This window comes from Neolamprologus multifasciatus, chromosome 16 (assembly GCF_963576455.1).
Source record: "Neolamprologus multifasciatus chromosome 16, fNeoMul1.2, whole genome shotgun sequence".
In the NCBI taxonomy this organism is placed as follows: domain Eukaryota; kingdom Metazoa; phylum Chordata; class Actinopteri; order Cichliformes; family Cichlidae; genus Neolamprologus; species Neolamprologus multifasciatus.
In genome coordinates, this window is record NC_140454.1 from 22,679,636 (window position 1) to 22,700,918 (window position 21,283).

A 21,283-nucleotide genomic window follows, 5' to 3' on the forward strand; every position below is an offset into this window, starting at 1 on the left:
TGCATACACACACACACACACACACACACACACACACACACACACACATATATATATATATATATATATATATATATATATATATATATATATATATATATATATATTATACACATGTGGTCACTTTACATGTCCTTGAGTACACGGTAACCCCCAATAGACTATGCCACTTGTGTTTTGTCGTCACAGGGATATAAACCTTAGAAATAAGAGGCCCCTTGTAACCTAATCGATTGCCGAGCAGGGAGGCAGACTGGGTCCACACTCTGTGATCCGTTTCTCTGTGTCAGACCAAGTTCCCAGAATAGCAGCTCGTGCTGGTTGTCTGTGGAGGAGATGGAAGAGGAAGTCAGTGGTGGATGTAACAACTGTTGCTTTTGCTGCCGCTGCGGAACCATACCTGTCAGTCCGCGCTGCATGTTAGATGTCGGACAAGAATGAATTCCGTTTCAAGCCGAGACATTCAGTCTGGATCAGTGTGCAAGTTCATGGGATTATATAAACTCCTACGTGTTTAAGGTAAATTAAAAAAAGAGAGCGCGCGGGAGAAACCTTACTGCGTGAATCGGTTTCCTGTTTGAACTAGGTAACTGCTTTGATATAGCCATTGAATATCGTTCGGCTATCAATTGGCTACAGACGCTTCAGAGCTGCTAGGGGCGCATGTCTGCAGCAAAGGCAGACAAGGAGCGTCTGTCTGATGAATGGAAAGCCAGACGGGCTCTGCTGTAGACTGCGGTGATCGGATAACCTGTTGAATTGCAGCTGTCAGTCAGCTCCGAGCCTTCCAGGCAACACAGCCAGCAAAAATCACTTAACACGAGAAACAGCGCGTTGCCACTATAAGAACAAAAAGTCGCTTTACGGTTTTGCAGCTGATGGTTATTTCCAGAGATGCGCTGTTGCCAGCCAGGTATGCACTCTGTCCTTAGCTTACTACTTAACTTGTCTGATGATCTGCAAAATACACTTTTCTTGCCTTTTTGCTGTTTTTCTTAGTTTGAATATTTTTGGCTTCCTAAAGTAATCGTGCAGACAAAGTAGGAAGTAGTTTCAAAGTGGAAGGCCTTTATTTAAAAAGGAAACTGATAATTTAACTTATTATTATCGCTGATGGGACAGTGCCCCGCGTTGGCTAGCGTTTGGACGCATTGGTATTGTCGACTTTATCCGCCGTTTAGTTTGCCACTATATCACATTATTGCTATTGTTGGCAGCAGCAGCAGCAGTTAAAAGAGATGAAGCTCTACCGGTTTGACCTTGAGTCACATCTCCACAGTAGTTTTTTTTTATCATTGCCTACCCGCAAATTTCCAGTCCTTTGGTTGTTGAAAATAGCTTGGCTGCTCCCTGTCGCTATGGCTAATTCCTTAGGAACCGGTGGATCCAGTTTGATCCTTCTCTTTCTTTCCTTACCAACTTGTTGAGTTTTCCACTTCTTTGTTCCTCCTGCAAAAGTCCACGGGGTAAGACAAGAGTCGTGCGACTTCTAATGGAATGCTTTACAGTTACATCCAGTGAGTGTATAACTTGGTGGGGCAGCGCGAGTGTCGTTTTTTTTAATGTGGAAAACTGTGCGGGACGCACGCAGAAGAAGTTTTTGACATTCACCTGTAGGACACTATCGACGCGCACCTCCTCAACTTTCCAATGATTTTTTCTGAGCTAACTCATGTGAATTAGAGGATGTTTTTCGCTTTTGGTGGACTGCTAATGAGACGTGTCGATCTAAAAAGAAGTACTTTCTTTCGTATTGAGACATCCCTGGACTAAATAGGCATATTTTACTATTTGTTTCATTAAAGGGAGGTGGAGACACCTTGCCAACCCCTCCTCCGTCCTTGACTGAAAGCACCAACTAATTTTTGCACAAGGGAGACTCTTGAAGGTAATTGTGTGAATATATATATATTTTATTCACTCCACATTACTTTCTTGTTTTACTTTCACGTTTCACTTTTAATTTTAGTGGTTTATTGTATATAAATAACCACTGTTTAAAAGAAATGGCTATGCCTAGTTGCTGTAACTATAAAATGGCCAAAGATTACCCCATGTAGCTAGGAGGAGGTCTCATATATGTACTGAGAAAATTGTGGCTGACTTTTTGTCACCAGTAAACTGTTATTAGAATATCTAATATCTAATCATGGGAAATGAAAAAAGGGGATGTGGATTCTGTGTTTGTCTTGCACTGTTTTCTCATTATTTAAGAGCTTAGTTGTATGTTCTTCAAGGAAGCCAGCAGCTGTGCAGTGATACAATGTAATGTTGTTGTGACACTCCACGCATTTAAATAATATCAGAATTTGTGTTGTTGTAATGTGCTTCCAAATTCTAATGATTATAAAGTCACTTTGTATTTCTTGATTATAACATTTTTAGAATGAAAGGAGGTTGAGCGATAACGATTGAACCAAACTTCAGTTTCTAACTTGTAAAAATAAGAAATCCCATTACAACTTATTCAAATGTGCCCCATTACACCAACACTCAGTTAAAAACAGAGCGTGTGTTACACTGCCCTTCTAGAAAGTTGAATGCCTTGTGTTCTGTTTGAGGTGATGCCACTTATTGTGTTGGTTGCTTTGTCACTTTGTTTGGCACTTAAGTTCAAATTGTAACGTAATAAATTTTAGTGATTAATCTGTCAGCACGGTGCACATTTTGGTTCATGTTACCTTGCCTGTTTTGTTATTCACTCAAATAGTTGAGGGGTTCATTTAACCTGAAATAAAGATAGGTGAAATGTATAATGTTTGTACAATGATTATGTAATTTCGTGGAAAGAGGTGAATAAAGGAACCATGAAATCAACCATTAAACTTCTTTTTAGACAAGCACTCTTTTCATTGTAGAATGTGAAACTAAAACACAGCTGTTCACACATTTAAAATAGTTCACAGGGTAACTTGCTAAATATACATGACTACTTCTCTAAAAAGAAAACAGCACAGACCTATTGTTGCTGTAATAAACTTCTGTAGAGTGGAAGTTATACACACAAAGCTTTGTAGCTGCTGTGAATTGCAGTTAGTTTGCACATGCATTGCTTTGATCATGCAAGTTTACGTGATCATTCATTGTGTCACTTAGTTTTATCTGTTCGTCTTCATCGTTAAACAAATGAAGAATTAAGACAAATGAATAATGTAAACGTTGCAGTAATATCTCAATTTTCTATTGCAGCACTCCCCGAGCCCTTGAAATGGAGACTTCCGAAGACTATCGTACTAGTAAGTCTTTACATGTATTATTTATTACATTCAATTGACTCTGTGACCCATACATTATAAACAAGGACCCACTATAACGTATATATTCAAATGCATGTTTATATTCTACTGAATATGAGAATAATAATGATTGTATCGTTATGAGAACTTTGACCTTAAAAAGTGGTTTTGAATTTCACAGTGAATCCAACAATTTTTATTTGAATTTTATTTGATTTATTTTTAAACCATAAAAAAAGACAAAGAAAACCCCAAAACATTTTTGCAATCACAACACAACATTTTAAGGGATTTTCCCCCAAGTGCAGCCTTTTTCCTGTTCACCCCTTAAAGTTAGCGAAAATGCATTAGCAACATCCTGTTGAACGCAGCAGATACTGGATATGCGCTTTGTGGTGCTCCATTGCCCTTTGCTGGTTTCCTTTGGGCAGGTCTCTTGAATATCTTCCCTGCCCCCCCCACCCCCCCCTCCACACCATGTATTTCGCTTTGGTGTGCATATTTCAAAACAGGTAGCATGTTGTTGATGATCTGTGGGGACTTTTAGGTCTTCATTTGGGGTTTGCGCTTGCAGGAACACACAGGCGAATAGTCTTGGAGGTGGAAAAAAGAAATGGAGGCTCTTTTTCTCCCTGCCTGTCGGTGCGTCACTTCTGAAATAATATTTTTATAATTATATATCTTTCAAAAGGCATACATCTTTGGAGGATACTAGATGGAAATTGTCATTGCTCCCATATATTTTGACTTTCTCCTAGGTTTGGCGAGGCACTGTGTACTGTGGGTGAAAATTTAGGTCAAGTAGTCTACCTTTGTGTCACACATCATCACAGTCTCACTCAGTACTCTTCCACATGTACACAGCTACCCTACTACACTAATTCTTAGCATCCCCTGTTACATATAAACACTCTGTTTACACATTTTCCAAAATCTTTGGGAAACTACATTACAAATATAACAAAAAAATTGAGTGTAGTGGTTTGTAATTCCTACGTTTAAAAAAAAAAAATACAAAGACAACATATCAAACGTTAAAACGTTAAAAGGGAGACATTATATTTGTTTATTTGTTTGTTTTAAGACACATAGATTAATTTCGAACTTTATGGCAGAAACATATTTCAAATAATTTAGGAAAGGGACATGTTTACCTCTGTGTTGCATCCCGACTTCTGCTAACACTACTCATAACCATTTAGTATATTTATGAAAAAAAATGCCTTTCTAGTCTTTCTAGATAAAAGACGCAACCTTCTCGATGCTTTGTGTGCGTTTTAAAAATGTTTTTAACTGTTTATTTTTTAATTTTATTTTTATCTGCAGCCTTCTCAACTTAGCATCAAGCCTCTTTTGCTTCAAAGCCTCGCTGTTGTCATAAGTACAGAATGTCGTGTGGTAACGATTTGCTGATATAAGCAAGGTCTGTTCTGCAAAAGATGCTGGTTATGGTTATGCTGCAAAAGAAAACTAAAAGCAGAAAACTGTGTATAACACTCATTGTAAGAAATGCCTTGTGCACTTATGAATCCCCATATGGTTTTGCTTTGGAACGGCACACAAGACAGTTTTCCATCTCATTTCTGTCCATCTTATATGAACTCAGGTCCAAACAAAGTGCTAGTGTTTTTAAATCTTGTTTATATAGGCAACACTTTTTATTTTATTTTACTTTTTTAAGGTTTTTTTTGCATAGTAATGTTGCTGAACTGTGTTCCACAGTGATAGTGGTTTTCAGTAGTATCCTGAGATTATGTAATGATTTCCTCTGGGCACGCGAACAGATTTCTCCAGAGTCTATAGGTCTTTCAACAACTATCGATGTAGGATTTTGTAAGTGAAAAACCTCCCCATCTTTACTTCTGTGGGAGTCGAACTAATCTGGGATGTTCGTAACAGCTTGTCTTCTCCAGCCGTTTGTTGTCCCCGATCTCCCTTTTTCCAAATGTGTGGCTGGTATAAAACTCAGAAATTGCCTATATTTGACAAATTGAATAAGTATGTATGATATTGACACTTAAAACAAGTTATAAGAGCAGAAATTCCATTTGCTATCCTGGGACAATGATTGGACTTTATAAGCTATGCTCACTGTGTGTTAGTGAAGTCAGCAATTATTACACCTACAAGTTTCATGTGTACACATTTGTTCCTTTCCATTTGCCAGCACATTAAATCATGTCAATTTTGTATATTACTCAAAGAATGTTTTCTTCCGTAAGATTAAAGTGTTTGATATCCTAATCTGTTCATACAGATTTGATTTAGCAAACCAGGGGCACCAACGCAAACCTCAGTCCATGAAAGCATACGTGTGTCTGAGTCTATTATTTACCCATCCCAAATGTATTATCTATCAGCCAGTAAAACGTTAAAACCTTGTGTCTGCAAATTCACTGGTTGTGATATCTATGTATCTATGTATAGATTGATATAGATTTATATTTCAAGGGGATTCTATTGGATTCAGTTCAGTTAACCACTTTTCATTCTCAAGAAACCAGTTTGAGATGATTTCAGCTTTGTGATATGTACTGTGGTCATAAATGGATGGAAATGGTCAGTAACAATCCCAAGATAGACAGTGGCATTTAAACAATGCTCAATTGGAACTAAAGGGCCCAAAGTGTGCTAAGAAAATTATTCCCCACCATCACAGCACCACCACCACCGGCCTGAGTCACTGATATAAGGCAGAATGGAGCCACACTTTTATGTTGTTCAAATGAAATCGCAACCTATAAATCTGAGTACTGAGGCAGAAATTGAAACCTATAACTTTCCAATCATTTGTTGTCGAGTTGTGGTTAGCCTGTTTAAACTCTAGCCCTCTGTTTTCTGTTCTCAACTCACAGAATGGCAGCCAGTGTCATCTTCTACTCTACTGTAGCCCATCTGCTTCAACGTTTAACATGATGTGCACTCAGCGATGTTCTTTTGCATACCTTGTTGTAACAAGTAGTTATTTGAGTTACTGTTTCTTCAGATTGAAGCAGTCTGGCCATTGTCCTCCGACATCTGTCATAAAACAAAACATTTTTTACAGAGAACTGCCATTCGCTGGATTTTTTTTGTACATACTGTGTTCAAAGTCACTTAAATCACTTTTTTCTCCTATTATGATGCTCAGTTTAAATTTTAGCAGGTTGTCATGCAACATATACATTGAATTGCTGCATGCGACTAGATTGAATTAGATATGTCTGTTAAAGATAGATAGATAGATATATTTGGGATTACCTAGTCATGGTACTGTTAGGTGTCTGACAGCATCTGTTACAGTAATGGAAAATCCTCCATGACAAATCTGGGCCACTCCTGTCTCCAGGACAGTATTGCCAAGGGATAGCCAACGTTGGTCACCTGAGATTTCCTCCAACCCCAACCTGTGCAACCTGAGCCTAGGCCCAGGGATTGTGTCTTGGACAGCATCTCCCAGTAAGCCCCACTCAGTGAGGCTGTAACTACAATGGAACAATGCCACAGAAAAAGCTTGTCAAGTTAAGAGGAGCTGTCAAAGAGAGAAAAGATCTGACACAGATTTCTTTTTTCATGTATGTGGGGTCACTTTAGACATATTCAGGAAAAACAAACTGTAACAGTGCACCATTGTAGCAATTCACAGGAAGCATCTATCATATTCTTTTGATTTTTTACAGAGATTCCATAGCTGCATAGCTCCTTTTTAAATCGGACTGATAGTGTGGTGACACCACCATGGATACTTTACAGTATTTCTCACTGTGGCTCCTAAGGGGTCAGAAGGGGTGTTTGCCTGTTGCTACTGCATTGTTCTAGTGACCCTGATGGGGCCATGCTGTAAGGGGATAAGGGATTGGTTTGCTCTCCCTCTGAGTGGACACCGGGCTATCCATAGCCCGAGTTCTGTACAAACTGCTGAGAGAATGCAATTTGATCTACATTTGCTGAACATTATAATCACATAGGTGGGTAAAAACTTTTGGGTAGTTTAGTTTTGCATTCTGGATGTTGACTACCTTAATGACTATTCAAAATAGGTCTTGAAATAGATCTGAGTATGAAGAAATTAATCATTTTCAATCTGAGAAGGCAAGGATTAGCAGAAGGCTTCTTTATCTTATTCAGTATGTCAAATTGAGACATTATATTAATTTCTGTTCTATTGTCACTATATTTACCTGCATTAAGATCATAGACCAGAAATAAGCATGCGGTAAGGTCTGGTATTTTGCTGTCACAGTGTCTAATGTCATCCTCAATAACACCATTTTTTTCTCAACAGCAACTTTCTCAATCTTAACCTCAGTTTTTGAAACCTTTTAATGTAACATAACCAATTAGTTGCATATTTAACACAATCAAGAAAACTGGCGTTTTTCACATAACAGTGGCATTTGTTGTTCAAGTACCGTATTCTACAGCACAATGCAGATTGCAGTGTTTCTGTGTCTCCCAGGTAACGGCAAATGCTCTCCTGGTAAGGAGAACTCGAGAATGTTGGCGGATATATCAGCACCTAATGGAGAGACAGTTCCTCAGGGTCCTAATTCCCCTGGTGGTGAGTGCTCAGTTATTAGATACACATTTCTGCAGTCTTCCAAGAACAGCTGTAGAATGAGCAGAGGCAGTTTATCATTAAAAGTCAGCATTAGATGATTCAGGTTGGCTATGCGTTAAGATATTTTTTCACAAAAAAGTTTTGCAAGGAAACAAGTAACTATGGAATACATAGCTGATACATTTATAATTGGTTGCACCAGGTAAATTACCATGGCAGATGTGAGCAGATCAGAAAACAGATGCCTGTGATAATATTTCTGGTATCTTGCATGGAACACATGTTCATTTGATTTGTGTGGAAACTTTAAATTGTAAAAAAGTGGAGGAAAAGCCATCAAAAGCATGAAGCTAGAATGACATTCTTGTCTTGAATTTGAGAAGCTTCATGAGAAAATTATCGAATAAAATATACCTGAAGACGAAAGCAGCGTTACCAGAAGTGGCTGTAGATTACACAGTAAAAGCTTGCGTGCAAACAATGTGCCCTGTTGCATCTTATATCATGTTGCACTTGGTCTGAAGTGTTGCTTGGTTCCTTTCAGCCTACTGACTTATATCTTTAGATCATCTCTAGCAGTGTCACTGTGAAGCAGCAAAGTAAGAAAAGGGGAAACAAAGTAAGACAAGGGACCTCAGTTAAAAAAAGGGGAAGCTTATCTCCCACATGTTTAGAGATGCAGGGAGGTGGGCTGTGCAATGGTTTTCACAGGGAAATACTTTTCACCAATAAGAGCTGTTGTCATCGTCTCAGTTGCTTAACATGCTTGCCATTTGAGGTTTTGTTTCAAAAGAGTTGTGTCACTACTCATCATATACTGACAATAAGCACAAAGGGGTAAAAATTTTGGCGCCAAATTTCTTAAACTTGCAAGCAAAAGTGGAAACCGTACAGGGGTTATATTTGTGTTATGCGCTGATTACACTCTAGCTGACTACATGACAGATTGAGGGATGGCTGAATTTCTTTTTTGGGGTTCGATCACCTTCTCAATCAGTAGTGATCATGATTCTAGGTTTTCTTTTTACTATATGAAAATTCAGATAACTCACAAATTGAACAGAGACGTAGTAATTATGAAAACAGTATCTAGATGATTTTCTTAGCTGTTTTTGTATGCGGATTGTTTCAAGCGTATCCTCATCTGACCAATCTTTGCATTCCACTCTGCCACACTGGAGAGACAGATGTAAAGATGCAAGGAGCTGAATAGCAAGGACGTTCAGGTCTGCTCCGTGTTGCCAGGATACAGCTGTCGAAGACAGGCTCGATTGCAACTTGGGTATTGGGATAAATGTTCTTCTGTACAAACTGTGGCATTAAAAAACATACAATATTAGATTGAACAATGCTGTTTTTGTATGCATATGCATGGATTCAATCACTTGCAATGACCACTTTTATGCATATCTCATATTGGCCTGTGAGAATTAACTTCAGGTCAAAGAGAACAATTACTAACTGCTGTCTAATGGGAGGCTTTAGTAATCCAACCACACATGCTTATATTATTGATTTTTATAAAATCCCATAATAAGATAGCCAGGATTGTTTAGTTGTAGTTGGATAATGTATACTCCTTGCCTGTGCAACATATAAAGCCCCAAAAGCTATTTACAAGATTTTACGTAGTGCCTGAATTTTTTTTAAAGCACTGCAGGCTCATGTGATTTTTTTAAATTAAAAATATAATTTACACAACAAAAGCTAACTTATATCTGTGCATATTGCTTTGATATTGCTACATATGACAGATGTACAGAGATCAAAGATATCAAATGTAATAAACTATAAATGTAAACACTTCACGATGCTTGTTCATGGCGTATTTAAGATAGCGTTTGTGTTTAAATGACTGAAGATAATGTTTTGTGATAATGTTTTGCTGTGTTGAGTTTGTTGATTTTATTCTATAAAGAGTAGAAGATCTTAGAAAAATATTAAAATTAGTATTTTTATGTTAAATTATTGCTAAATGCTTGTAACCAATAACTAGAAACTAAGTGATAAGTTTCCCGCCAGCTCAGATTCAGACACACATACATGCAGAAGCATGCAGACCCACACATGCACATGCGCACCGGTGCACGCACATGCACGCATGCGCACATGCACACACACACACACAGATGCACTCATAATATTGCAGAATATTTTGCTTTTGCCATCCAGCCGGTCTCCCACTGCTAATGAGCAGCAGCCAGAGAAGGCCTCTGGCACTCCCTTTCTTCCCAGGGACAACCAGAAACTAGACCAGCCTGTTTTATTCTTTTTTTTCCCTTTCTGTCTCTTCTTGTCACCATGTCAAGTCAATGCTATCTATGAGATCAGTTGGTATGTAAAAATGTTTTTAATTTTAATTTTAATATTTTTTTATTATTTTTATTTTTATTCTGTACCTTTAATTGTCTCTATCTCTAGCCTATATTCATTCTGTCTACAGTACATAGCAAGTCCAACACAGATTAAATCAGCCTGTTGCACTCCAATTCAGTTTACAGAAGTGACTCGGCCTTGTGGCTCAACCTTTACCTTCACGTAGTTCATCTCCATCCATTACAATTCAATCTGACCAAATTTATTGTAATGCACCTTTGACAAAGTTGTGTAGCCAGCCTGGGTTTGGGTATGGTTCATGATTGCTGTGGACAGCATTTGTATAGTAAAAGTAGATTTTTAACTCTCCTATACACCTAACATTTGCCGTGCCATCAGGCTCATCAGGATTGTACTATGCTTTGTTTTTTCAGAACTGACAATTAAGCAAGAAGAACAAATCATGGATGAGTCTGACAACAGAAGTCCAGCAGTGGAAGAAATAGGCCAAACAGGGGAAGAAGGAGTAGCACTAGAGGAATCCATGAGTGGCAGCCCAAGCAATGTACAGGATGAGTTATCTGGGCCAAATGTGACAGCCGAATCAGGAAATCGACCAAACGGTACTCATTTTGTTTTTCCAAATGGCATTAAAGGTTTTTAAATAAACCTTTTAGCATAATTGACATATCTTTTATAAAACTCTTTGGAGATGAATGATCCACAAAGAATTTATCTTGTTCCGACCATTAAACCAGCAGGGGAACCAGCAGTTTCCACTCCTTTAGAGTGAGTCAGAAACCATTTGTTTTCCTCGACAGTGGGTGTGGACTGCCGTCTTTCTTTCTTTTTTCTTTGGTTGAAACAATAGCCGTGTCTTGGAATTATTATCAAGGGAAAAAAATATCCTTGGAATCCTCCGCAACAGGTTTCAGTTGACACCATGAGTACTCTGGTTGTCACAGGTCATATTTCTCTTTTCCATCTCCAGATTAAAAGAGTTGTCATTAGAACATAAAAAAGGAGTCTAAAGTAGTCCATACATATATGTGCTTGTGTATTAGACACTGTAACACCTGTATTTGTAACTTTACTTCAGCCAAAAGTATATTTAATGCTAATGTTAATGCTGATTACCATATATTTTTGATTCCTTAAGAGTTTCCAGAAGAGAGTCGCAAGTACACTACGCTCATGTTATCAAGTTTTTTGTGTTGTAACTATGTGATGTATTATCACGGTCAGAAGTTGTACTGAATAATTATTTTGTTTGTTGTTCATTGGCAACTACCAAGTTGTTCAAAGAGTCAAATACCATGTCATAATAATTCGAATGACATATTTTAAAATATTAAGGAAAAAAAATCCAGTTATAAACAGTGTCTTCTTAGGTTTGTTGATACTTTCAAAAAAATATCCACAGTGATTGTGTCATTAACTTCCTGTTCATGAAACTCTCAGGAGACAGGCCGTTCCAGTGCAACCAGTGTGGTGTGTCGTTCACCCAGAAGGGAAACCTGCTACGACACATCAAACTCCATACAGGTGAAAAACCCTTCAAATGCCCCTTCTGCAGCTACGCCTGCCGGAGGCGCGATGCCCTCACTGGTCATTTGCGCACTCATGCTGGTAAGTGTTCTCCTCCTCAGCCCCTTTTCTTCCCTTTTTACTTGCCCACTTGTGCTAACCAGAAGAGACTTTGTGTGTATATATATCTACATATATATCTCTCTATATATAGATATATATGTAGTCGACATAAGCATTCGATATTGAAGTACACTATTTAAAAAAGCCCAAACCCTTTCAACATACTATTAACCTCTTAGGTAGTATTTATGCTGGCTGGTGAGGCCATACCTTGTCTTTTAGATAGATTATGTCTTCTTTTTATCTGCGTGTTATATACGGCACAGTGAGTGCTTTGTGGTTAGGTACCAAGAAACACGCTGTTCCTTAGTCGCTAAGGAGGAAACTATCTGTCTGTTGAGAAACACATGGGGAGTGCTGGTTGTATCAACTGTAACCCACTTTCCTATATGAGGATGTGCTCTCCCTTTTGTTGCGCCTTTGAAATCAAGGTCAGACAATACCGTCATTTCTGTCTGTGATGCCCCGCAGGGTTTACTCATATATAGTTCTCTTTTTGTTAAAGCTAACTTTTGTGCTTATGTGTATGCCCATGTGTTTATGTACAGTTTTGTGTGTGTGCAGGTGTAATTTTGCTCTTAGAAACCCTTACTTACATGATTCCTTTACACACATCTTATTATATTTTTGTCACATTTGTCACCTACCTTCATTACCATTTTCTTGGTTACACTTCTGTTGATCTGAATTTGTTTGTCCTTTCGTAGATATTAAATTTGACTCTTCCGAACATCGATTTGGATATTTGACCGACGTGTGTAATCTTGACTCCCTCCCTCTCTGTGTTCAGGGACTATTCATTATACGACTATTGGAATCCTGGCATTTGTGGTTTGGTGCCCTGCCAGGAAGAACAGGTAGAAAGAAAAGAGAAATACAAAGCTTTGACAGAGAGGTCAGATGATGAAAATGGAAGACTAGGGTTAGAGACAGTGAAGACAAAGGCTAGATTAAACCTTACACTGGAAGATGACATTTTTCATTCAGGCACAGTTGATTGGTAAAATAGTAATGCAGGAAAATCAGGTGACAGGGTTTTATATTATTTAAGGTCTAAATTAGAACAGGTTTTTATTTATTATCCAGATGGCGTCAATAAAGTGGGTCTGAGTTCACAGTGGACCGTTGGCATGAATAAGAATAGCACCTGTAATGTGTCCACTCAACATCTGTGTAAGGTTGTGTGTGGGTGGTTATATAAATATGAAAAAGTAATGAAGCCTATGTAGTGTGAGTGAGAATCTGTATAGCCACTGAGAACAAGGGAGTGAGTCTTGTTGACTGAATACTGCCTACTCCACTGTTAGAGTACCGCACGGCTGGAAAGCAAAGACAATTATTTCCATGATGACGTTTCATTTTGAAGTAACTCTTTCATTACCAAAATGAATATTGCTGAGATGACCCTGCATATACACCACACTTCCACACTACCCACACTTTGATAATATTGAAACCTTTTGTCATTATGCAGTACTCTTGTAACTGTTCATACTCAGAAAAAAAGATAATAAACCCCAGTTTCAAGTTCAGCCCATACAGTGTCATTCACAGACCACAGAAGTACTGAATGACATATATGACAGAAAAAAACTATTATTCTTTTAAATGATTCACACAAGAAATGTAAGATTGGCCATGACTGGTCATATCATTGCGTAACAAGTGGGTTTTATTTCATTCACATCATCAAAAGGAAAAGTCCAGCAGAGACAGCGTAACATTTGGAAACTTTTCTTTTTTTTAATAACTCCACTCGCCTTTTCTATGAGAGAAAGAGTACTTTTGTTAACATGTGAACTGTCACCTAGCTCTAAATGTGTGTGTAGTTTGTGTGACTGCTCGTATGTGTGTTACAACCTCTGTGCTCAAAGTGAAAGGTTTTGGGTTTCTCTGTTCTCACAGTGAAAAGAGCACTGGATCACATCTTCTTCTAGTAATACTGTCACCATGAGTCTACATCACTTGGCCAAAGGTGCCATGTTTGTCATATTGGTTAGCTGTTGTGGTCTTCAGTTCACTTCATGAGTCATTCTAATTTTGAGAATAGTCTGACGCAGGACTCAGATCTTTCCCTCTGCAGTGTCTGGGATTTCACTTATTGAAGCATGTTGCAATTATTATTTTTTTAAACCATTTTTGACTCAACTTACATGTCAGTATGGAAACAGCTCGTGTTGCTCACAAGTAAGCTGATAACTAACTGCCCGGATGGTGTACAATAACTTCTTTAAACAACAGAAATCACCTCCAATAATTCATTGGTGTGTTGAATGCTTGTTGAAGCAAATGTGACGTATGAAAGGAAATGAGTGGACTAAGACAGATGTAAAGAATGAGTCTTTATATTTTCACTTTTCTTTGTAGGAAGGAATCTAATTAAATAGAACAATGAATCACACTCCACCTCCATAGCAGTTTAACCTGGAGTTAGTTTCCTACCGCCACAATGGGATGCATGATCAATTCCATTATTTACTCATGCTATGCCTCTGCAGTGGGAGTTTGCTGCACAGACCAAAGCGTTTTGAAATGCAGACTTCATGGCGCAACAGTCTTGGTCGCCCACAACTTGTGTTTCTGTCTGGCAATAGTTGTGTGGAATCACACTAGTAGTGGAACCTCCATGATCTCAGAAGCTTGGTTTTGGTTTGTTTGTACTACTTACTGTTCACAGTGTGTACTACTACGCACCACCTAAATACTGCGGTACTGGATACTGCCCACTCTCTGTCTACAGCGATGAATGAAATTAATAGACTCACGATTGAATGTTTTTGCTTTTAGTCGGCAAACCGCACAAGTGTAACTACTGTGGGCGGAGTTACAAACAGCGGACATCTTTAGAGGAACATAAAGAGCGTTGCCATGGTTACCTGCAGGGTATCAGCTTGGATCCTAATGTCAACAGTGGGCCTTACACAGGTAAAAATAAATTCACTAGAATTGAAACCAGTAAACGTACATATAATACAGTAAAGTTAATTCCTGAATGAACTAGAAATAACCCTTACCATTAAGCACTAATGACTGATATATTAATTTGTGCAACTTTTGCTATCTGAGTATACTTACAAAATACTCGGTTAAGTTATTTATTTTGCAAACAGCACAATCGATTTTAGATTTTGAAATAAAGATAATATAAAGCTGCACTTGCCCTAAGCAAAATTCATCTTACTTTTATTCTAAACACGATCATTTCTTCATTTTTTTTCCTTTTAAACACCCAGCTGTATTTGTGCTCCTTCTTATCACCTGTTCACTCCTTTTAAGGTGACGTTCCAAAAGAGCCAAGGCCCATGCCAGAGCCCACCATGGCTACCTTTGATCGGCCACCTGTTATTGAGAGACTGCATAGCAATGTAGGCAAGAGGAAGAGCACCACACCTCAGAAATTTGTGGGTGAGTCATACATGCATTTCAGACATAGTCAGCAAATCGACTACTCTAATTACCACGAAGATAAAAAACAAATGTTTCATATGATGTTTTATTCAGACGAGTGGGGTGGGAGGGTGAGGAGGTTGGGGTTTAGCAGTTGAAGTACCAACTGAAATAATTTGTTGTATTATGTTCTGCATGCAGTGATCTTTTTTACGACTCTGACCTATAAAGCATGCCTATATGCTGTTGTTATCATATAAATATATTATTGTTCAACAATGAATTGATTAATTTAATTGGTTTATAGGAGTCTTGCAAATGATTTTACTTGAGCATTAATAACATGGAATTGTTTTTATCAGCTTACCCGATTTTATTTTTTGAGCTTACTTAGTTTGATTTGTCTTCCCCTTGTTCCATAGTTTTGCATTATATAGTATTATATAATATCACACAATAGCTTTGGCCTACTGTTTTTTTTTTAATTTGCCACACTATTAGAAGATGAGATTGAGCAACTAGAGCAAGCTGACTGAGAGGCAAGGAAGTGTTTTTTTCACTCTGTGGTTACGTACACCTGTAACTTTGCCATTGCTCTTATCGAGAGAAAACAGCTTACCGCATCCCTGTTCTCGAGGGGTTAAACACTGCAGTCGTAGATGGATGGGGCTTTCCACTCATTAGACTCAAACATCATGCACAAAATGTGAAAAACAAGATCAAAATATCACCAAGCTATAACATTCACTGTCTAGAATGGAAATTTCAATCAGTATTTGCATTTGTTCATATTAATTTTCCTTCTTGACTGAAGATAAAATAAGAGTATTTTTGCCACTTATGCTGCTGCATCTATATATATATCTTATTTTAACAAGAAATTGTCATCATCATTATTTACATGCAGTCATGAACTACTCTGCTGTTTACAGGTGAAAAGATGCCTCGCTATAGCTATCCTGATATGAGCTATGACATGGCTGTTAAGTATGAGAAGCAGTCTGAAATGATGCCACCCCACATGATGGACCAGGCTATCAACAATGCCATCACATACCTGGGATCAGACACCCTACGCCCCATGCTCCACCATTCAGGTCCTCCACTTTCTATGGCTGAGGTGATGCCTATTGTGAACCCACTCTTCCCCCATGTCCTGCCACTGAGCCAACGAACAGAACGTTCAGGAAACTGTGACACACTACCAACACAGCCGCCTCAGCCCCATGAATTCCCCGGTCATCCTACCTCAAATGGCCCCACTGGTTTAACAAGGCCAGGTAAGCATCCTCAACAAGGGCAAGAGGAGTCACCCAGCAATAGTGGTGTTGAATCTGCTGACTCAGCTCGCAGCAGCCCTCAGGAAAGGCAGGGATACCATGGCAGCAATGCCCCCGTGGGCCTCAGGTCTCGTGGCAGTCCAGCAGTGGTCTTTTCAGGTGAGCGGATGAGAGATGCATCACCTAGAAGTGGGGCAGGATTCGGGGTTGGGATAATGCGACTGGCTACAGAGAGGCCTGTGAGCCAGGAAGGGATACGGGTGTTTGGACGGGAGGGCCAGGAATTAAGGGCCTTCCAGTGTGAGCACTGTCGAGTGCTCTTCCTGGACCATGTCATGTACACCATCCACATGGGTTGCCACGGATACAGAGATCCACTGGAGTGCAACATCTGTGGTCACCGGAGCAAGGACCGCTATGAGTTCTCCTCTCACATAGTACGTGGTGAACACACCTTCCAGTAAGAGGATAGGTAGAAAATTGAGGGATACACAAAGAAGTGAAAGGAGCAATGCCCTGATATCCGTCCTTATCTCCTCTGAGACTGCATTGTTGAATGGCATTGTAGACAAGTGTAGCACAATCACAGACTTCTTTTTAAGCTACTTATTGTGAATCTGAACAGTTTAACAATCACATGAAGGTATGGGCCAAAGACACATTTTGTACTATTTAATTGCGATTAATGTAAAGGAAGGACTTTTTTTTTTTCTCAAAATCTTACTAGATTCTATATTAGAGCAGCTGTCAAAGGGCATTGACAAGTGTTTTTCTTTTTTTCATTTTAGTCTATTCTGAAGTATATTCTTTTGTGTTTTCCCTCTCATCATGCTTTTAACCGTTTTCATTCTGAAGACATAATGCATGCATATAGATGGTATATTAGAACTTGTTTCTGCCCTGTGGGCTCAGTGTGGTTGATAAAAATCAGTTTCAGATTACTAGACAAACATCAAGGCTGCAGGTGGTGTATAATGTCACTAAGAAACATCACTATGTTTGACAAAATAGTAGCACTTATTCATTATTGTACTTATAAAAATTTGATCATTGATGCTATCAGATGTTAGTAAATATACTGAATGCATTCTGGTTCTCAGTGGGTATGCAAGTGCATTGCTGCCTAGATTTAGAAAATGCTATTAGCCCCCATAAATATATACACCACCTTATCACAGTTTGTAATTCAGAGTAATTTGTCTTGCAGATAATTATAAACAATGATAAACAATGTGATTTCCTGTGCAAAAGCTCAGGAGAGTCTTTTAGCTATTGCTATCTGCCTATCTGATAATGAGCAGTTGAAAATATTGAAGGCATTATTATTGTATTATGTTACTTTAACTCTCTGCAAATGGTGCATGTTTTAGCTTACCATATCATACCACCCATGTTTTTCCATCTCTCAGGGGCTTGTAAAGCATTTGTGAACCATTAGCGCAGATAAAGAAAACCACCAACTTCCTGTTGGTGGCTTGTCTATTTTGTAATTTTAAAATCCTGCCAAATAAAAAAGAGACAATCTAAAGCAACATATGAAAATGACTTTAGGGCAATGTTTAAGCTGGTAAACATATTTGAAATATCTTGATTGGGGGAAAAAAAAGTGTTCTCTGTTGAAGAGAAAAACATGTTGAAAAGCACAATGTCTAATGTGTTCTTGAGGTTGCTTAACAGAGCACTGGAAACACAATGAATTATCTCAAATATTTATCGAAGACAAATTTCAGTTTGTCTTACATTTTGAAATGATCCTATTTATAGCTCATGAAACTGAAATTGTTGCTTGTATTGAGACGTATTTCTCTCTGTTATAATCAGTCATCATTTAAACTCAAGAGGACGTAAGAAAAATCACTCTGAAAGTTAAACATAAAAACTGTTGCCTACTCATTCTTGTTGTATCTATGACTTTTAAAAGTTCAGTCGAGGATGTCTTTTTTTCAATTGTTTTCTTTCTCTACACTTAGGGTAAGATGTCCAAATACCGTTTTTATTTTCTTTGTACTTCTGCGGAATACTACTGTGTCCTGTTGGCTCAGACATTGTGTTGCTTACAGTTTGAGTACACTGCTATATTCTTAAACTTTGAGTATAAAAAAAACAACTGTCAGAAATGTTGTCCACATGGACAACATTAAAAAGCAGATGGTGGTATAGAAGCCCTTAACAATCTTGAAGTCATTTAACTACCTGGCTGTAGTATGATTCTTTATGGCAGTGGATACCAAAGTGACAGCACTGGATGTTTTCTATTGTACCTCACTTCGTGCTTTACTGTATGCCTTTCCTTTTGATCTAATCAACTTTTTGAATTAATTGGGATGGTCTGTCTGTCTGTGCGTGTGTAATATATTCTTTCATCCTGTTTGTAGACATGACTAATATGGGGAAGTGTATTTTTTTCTAAGGCTAAATTCCTAAAATGTCATTTGATAATATGGTATTATTGACCTGATCTTGTTTGTTTAAGGCTGCCCCTTCTCCGCTCCTCATAGGCCCCATCTCCCACACAGATACACACTAATGTCTGTTCCTCTTCCTCATTCTCTGAATGTTACTCTTTGCATCGCCATAATGTCACCAAATTCATGTATGACCTTTTACAAAGGGGACCAAGAAAGAGACAGCATGAGCAGGAGGCGGAGTTAAAGAAGCGTACCACGTACTACTACTCTGAAGGCTCTTCTGAAAGTTGTAGCATCCCAAATCTATAGAGTAGGAGTATTACAAGCTCCGAACTCGCTTGTCCATCATTTACCAGTACATTGTCAAAGCCAGTTCTTTCAAAGTTACTGTCTCTGCTGTGAAAGGACTCCGATAAGACTGTGCTTGGTACAGTTGGTCATGCACTTTATGTCTCTTTAAATCAGAAATGTCAAATGTTTTCTAGTTTTAATTTTTAAGTGTTGTGACTGTTTCAAACGATCATTGTCAGAACAAAGGTTAGACTTTTGTTTAAGGGAAGAATCTTGGAACACTGGAAATTAGGACTGTGTCAGCTTTTGCTCTGCTGCCTGATGAACATGTACTTTTTTTAATGGACTCACAAAACCGCTGGCATTATTAGTTTTAAACATGTATTCTCTAACATCATGAGCAGGCTATTATGCTCTAAGGCTAAACTCAGTGAACTTTTCGTTTTGTTCAGTATCTACTCGTAATCAAAAGGCAGCTTTTTCTCTGTTTACATGTTGCTTCTTTTCATGCACAAATGGTGCCCAGCTAGCATAAAACCTTACTACTTGTAAAGTTTTGGCACTAGAAATTGTTTACATCTTGCAGCTGTGATATTGACTCTGTACATTCCTCTGTCATATTATTCCTATTTTCTTTTCTAAAGAAAAAAGAAAAAAAAGAGTCAGTTTATTTATCCTGTGATAAAATCTGTGTTAAGGATACCTTGGTTTTCTCTCCTTATCCCAGAACAGAACAGAGCTTAAACTAAATGTAGGATAATATATTACAGGGTTTTTTGTTGTTGTTGTTTTATTTTTGTTTTTTTAGTTACTTTTTAGTTACTTACTCTCCAGGTTATATTTAGTAACATCCTTTGGAGTACAGGTAAATCACAGTTCCAACTATTTACTTATCTGTTGACAGATTCTTGACTTACTCTTTTTCCTTTACTGAAGCAGCCATATAAACAAACAAAAAAACAAACCATAACAAAAAAAAGGGTCTTCTGTCAGCTTTCCTAGTGAGTGAGGACTTTACTTGAACGATTATTGCTATTGTTACAGATTGGGGGGAATGTTTTTGTACAGTGTGGTAAATGTCTATTTTTCTGCTAAAATGTTGCAAATAGTTTTGTGAATTTTGTGTGTTTTTTTATTTAAAAATGTTTACAAAAAATGTAAAAGGCAGGGTTCCGGGTGCATTGTATTTTTTAAGAAACCGTATACAAACAGTGTATATTTTGGCACTGAAAATGAACATTTATCCATATATGTGTGCTGATTGAACAACTTTGATATCGATACCAACTTTCTGATATGAGGGCTCTCAGGTATTTACATAGGTTGTGTATTTTTAAGTCTTAAAATATGTGATTTATTTATGAAAAAAAGATGCATATTGAATTTAATTGCTATGATCATTTCTCTTGACTTAAAACAGTTTAACACTGAATATGGTGAAGGACGTTGGGGTATATTTAAGCCCCTTTTTTCAACAGTGACCATACATGAAGGCACACTGCTGTGAAGAATTCAATGTATATTTTAAGGCATGACTTTCTCTCTTCTCTATACATGGTTTTACTGCTTTGCCTATTTCATTCATTTTCAAACAGGAAGACAAACATAATAATACTGTGTTGTTTTCTGCAAAACATGCAAACTGTACCTTACTTGCAAATAAAATTCTTTATTGCAAGATAAAAATTGAATGTTGAAATCTGTTGATGCAACATTAAAGAGCCTAAAGGTCAGAGAACATCCCTAGAAAACTATTCAACTTCCACACTTTTCTTATTGTTTGAATTTGAATTGTTTATCTTACACCTGCAATGTTGCTTATATGTAAAGGTATTCTAATGTTTTTCACAGTTGAAATCGAAACGCACAAAAGACCAAATGATCATCAGGTGACAGTTGAATTGGTGACACAGGGACTATGTTGAGACTATGTTGTGTTTGAATGATCTTATCAGCCAAAGTCATGTTCTTTGGCGATAGCTTTAACTCTATAGAACAGTGTACCGAATATGAAGAAAGATTTTTCTTAGCGATGTCTGTATCTCTACTTCAAAATCTGCTTTCTAGTATAAAAAAATAAAGTATATGTGAAATATATTGATTTTATGTGTACTGAATGTGCAGTTTAATTCTTAAAAAAGGTCAATTTCATAACCATGACTAATAAAAACAAAG

At 37.8% G+C, this 21,283-nt stretch overlaps 1 protein-coding gene across 9 annotated transcripts; it reads left to right on the forward strand.

Annotated features, from left to right (window-relative positions):
* Positions 1-307: 307 nt before the first annotated feature.
* Positions 308-21,040, forward strand: ikzf2 (IKAROS family zinc finger 2). 9 transcript variants are annotated; one of them, XM_085136126.1, is made up of 9 exons: positions 308-519; positions 1,806-1,888; positions 3,190-3,236; positions 7,675-7,776; positions 10,527-10,715; positions 11,554-11,721; positions 14,530-14,667; positions 15,019-15,147; positions 16,062-21,040. In XM_085136126.1, exons 3-9 carry the CDS (start codon positions 3,209-3,211, stop codon positions 16,871-16,873), a joined length of 1,566 nt encoding a protein of 521 aa, XP_084992252.1. In that variant the 5' UTR covers positions 308-519; positions 1,806-1,888; positions 3,190-3,208; the 3' UTR covers positions 16,874-21,040. The 9 variants fall into 9 exon arrangements, with proteins under 9 accessions (XP_084992252.1, XP_084992255.1, XP_084992258.1 ...); XM_085136125.1 differs by lacking the exon at positions 308-519 and adding an exon at positions 528-913; XM_085136127.1 differs by lacking the exon at positions 308-519 and adding an exon at positions 920-1,517.
* Positions 21,041-21,283: the final 243 nt, after the last annotated feature.

Bases quoted from the DNA above. Each gene is read 5' to 3' on its own strand.
- ikzf2 (XM_085136124.1), top strand. From the start codon at position 879: ATGGTTATTTCCAGAGATGCGCTGTTGCCAGCCAG. The intron at 914-3,189 runs GTATGCACTCTG...TTTCTATTGCAG, and splicing joins GATGCGCTGTTGCCAGCCAG to CACTCCCCGAGCCCTTGAAA. The intron at 3,237-7,674 runs GTAAGTCTTTAC...TGTGTCTCCCAG, and splicing joins TTCCGAAGACTATCGTACTA to GTAACGGCAAATGCTCTCCT.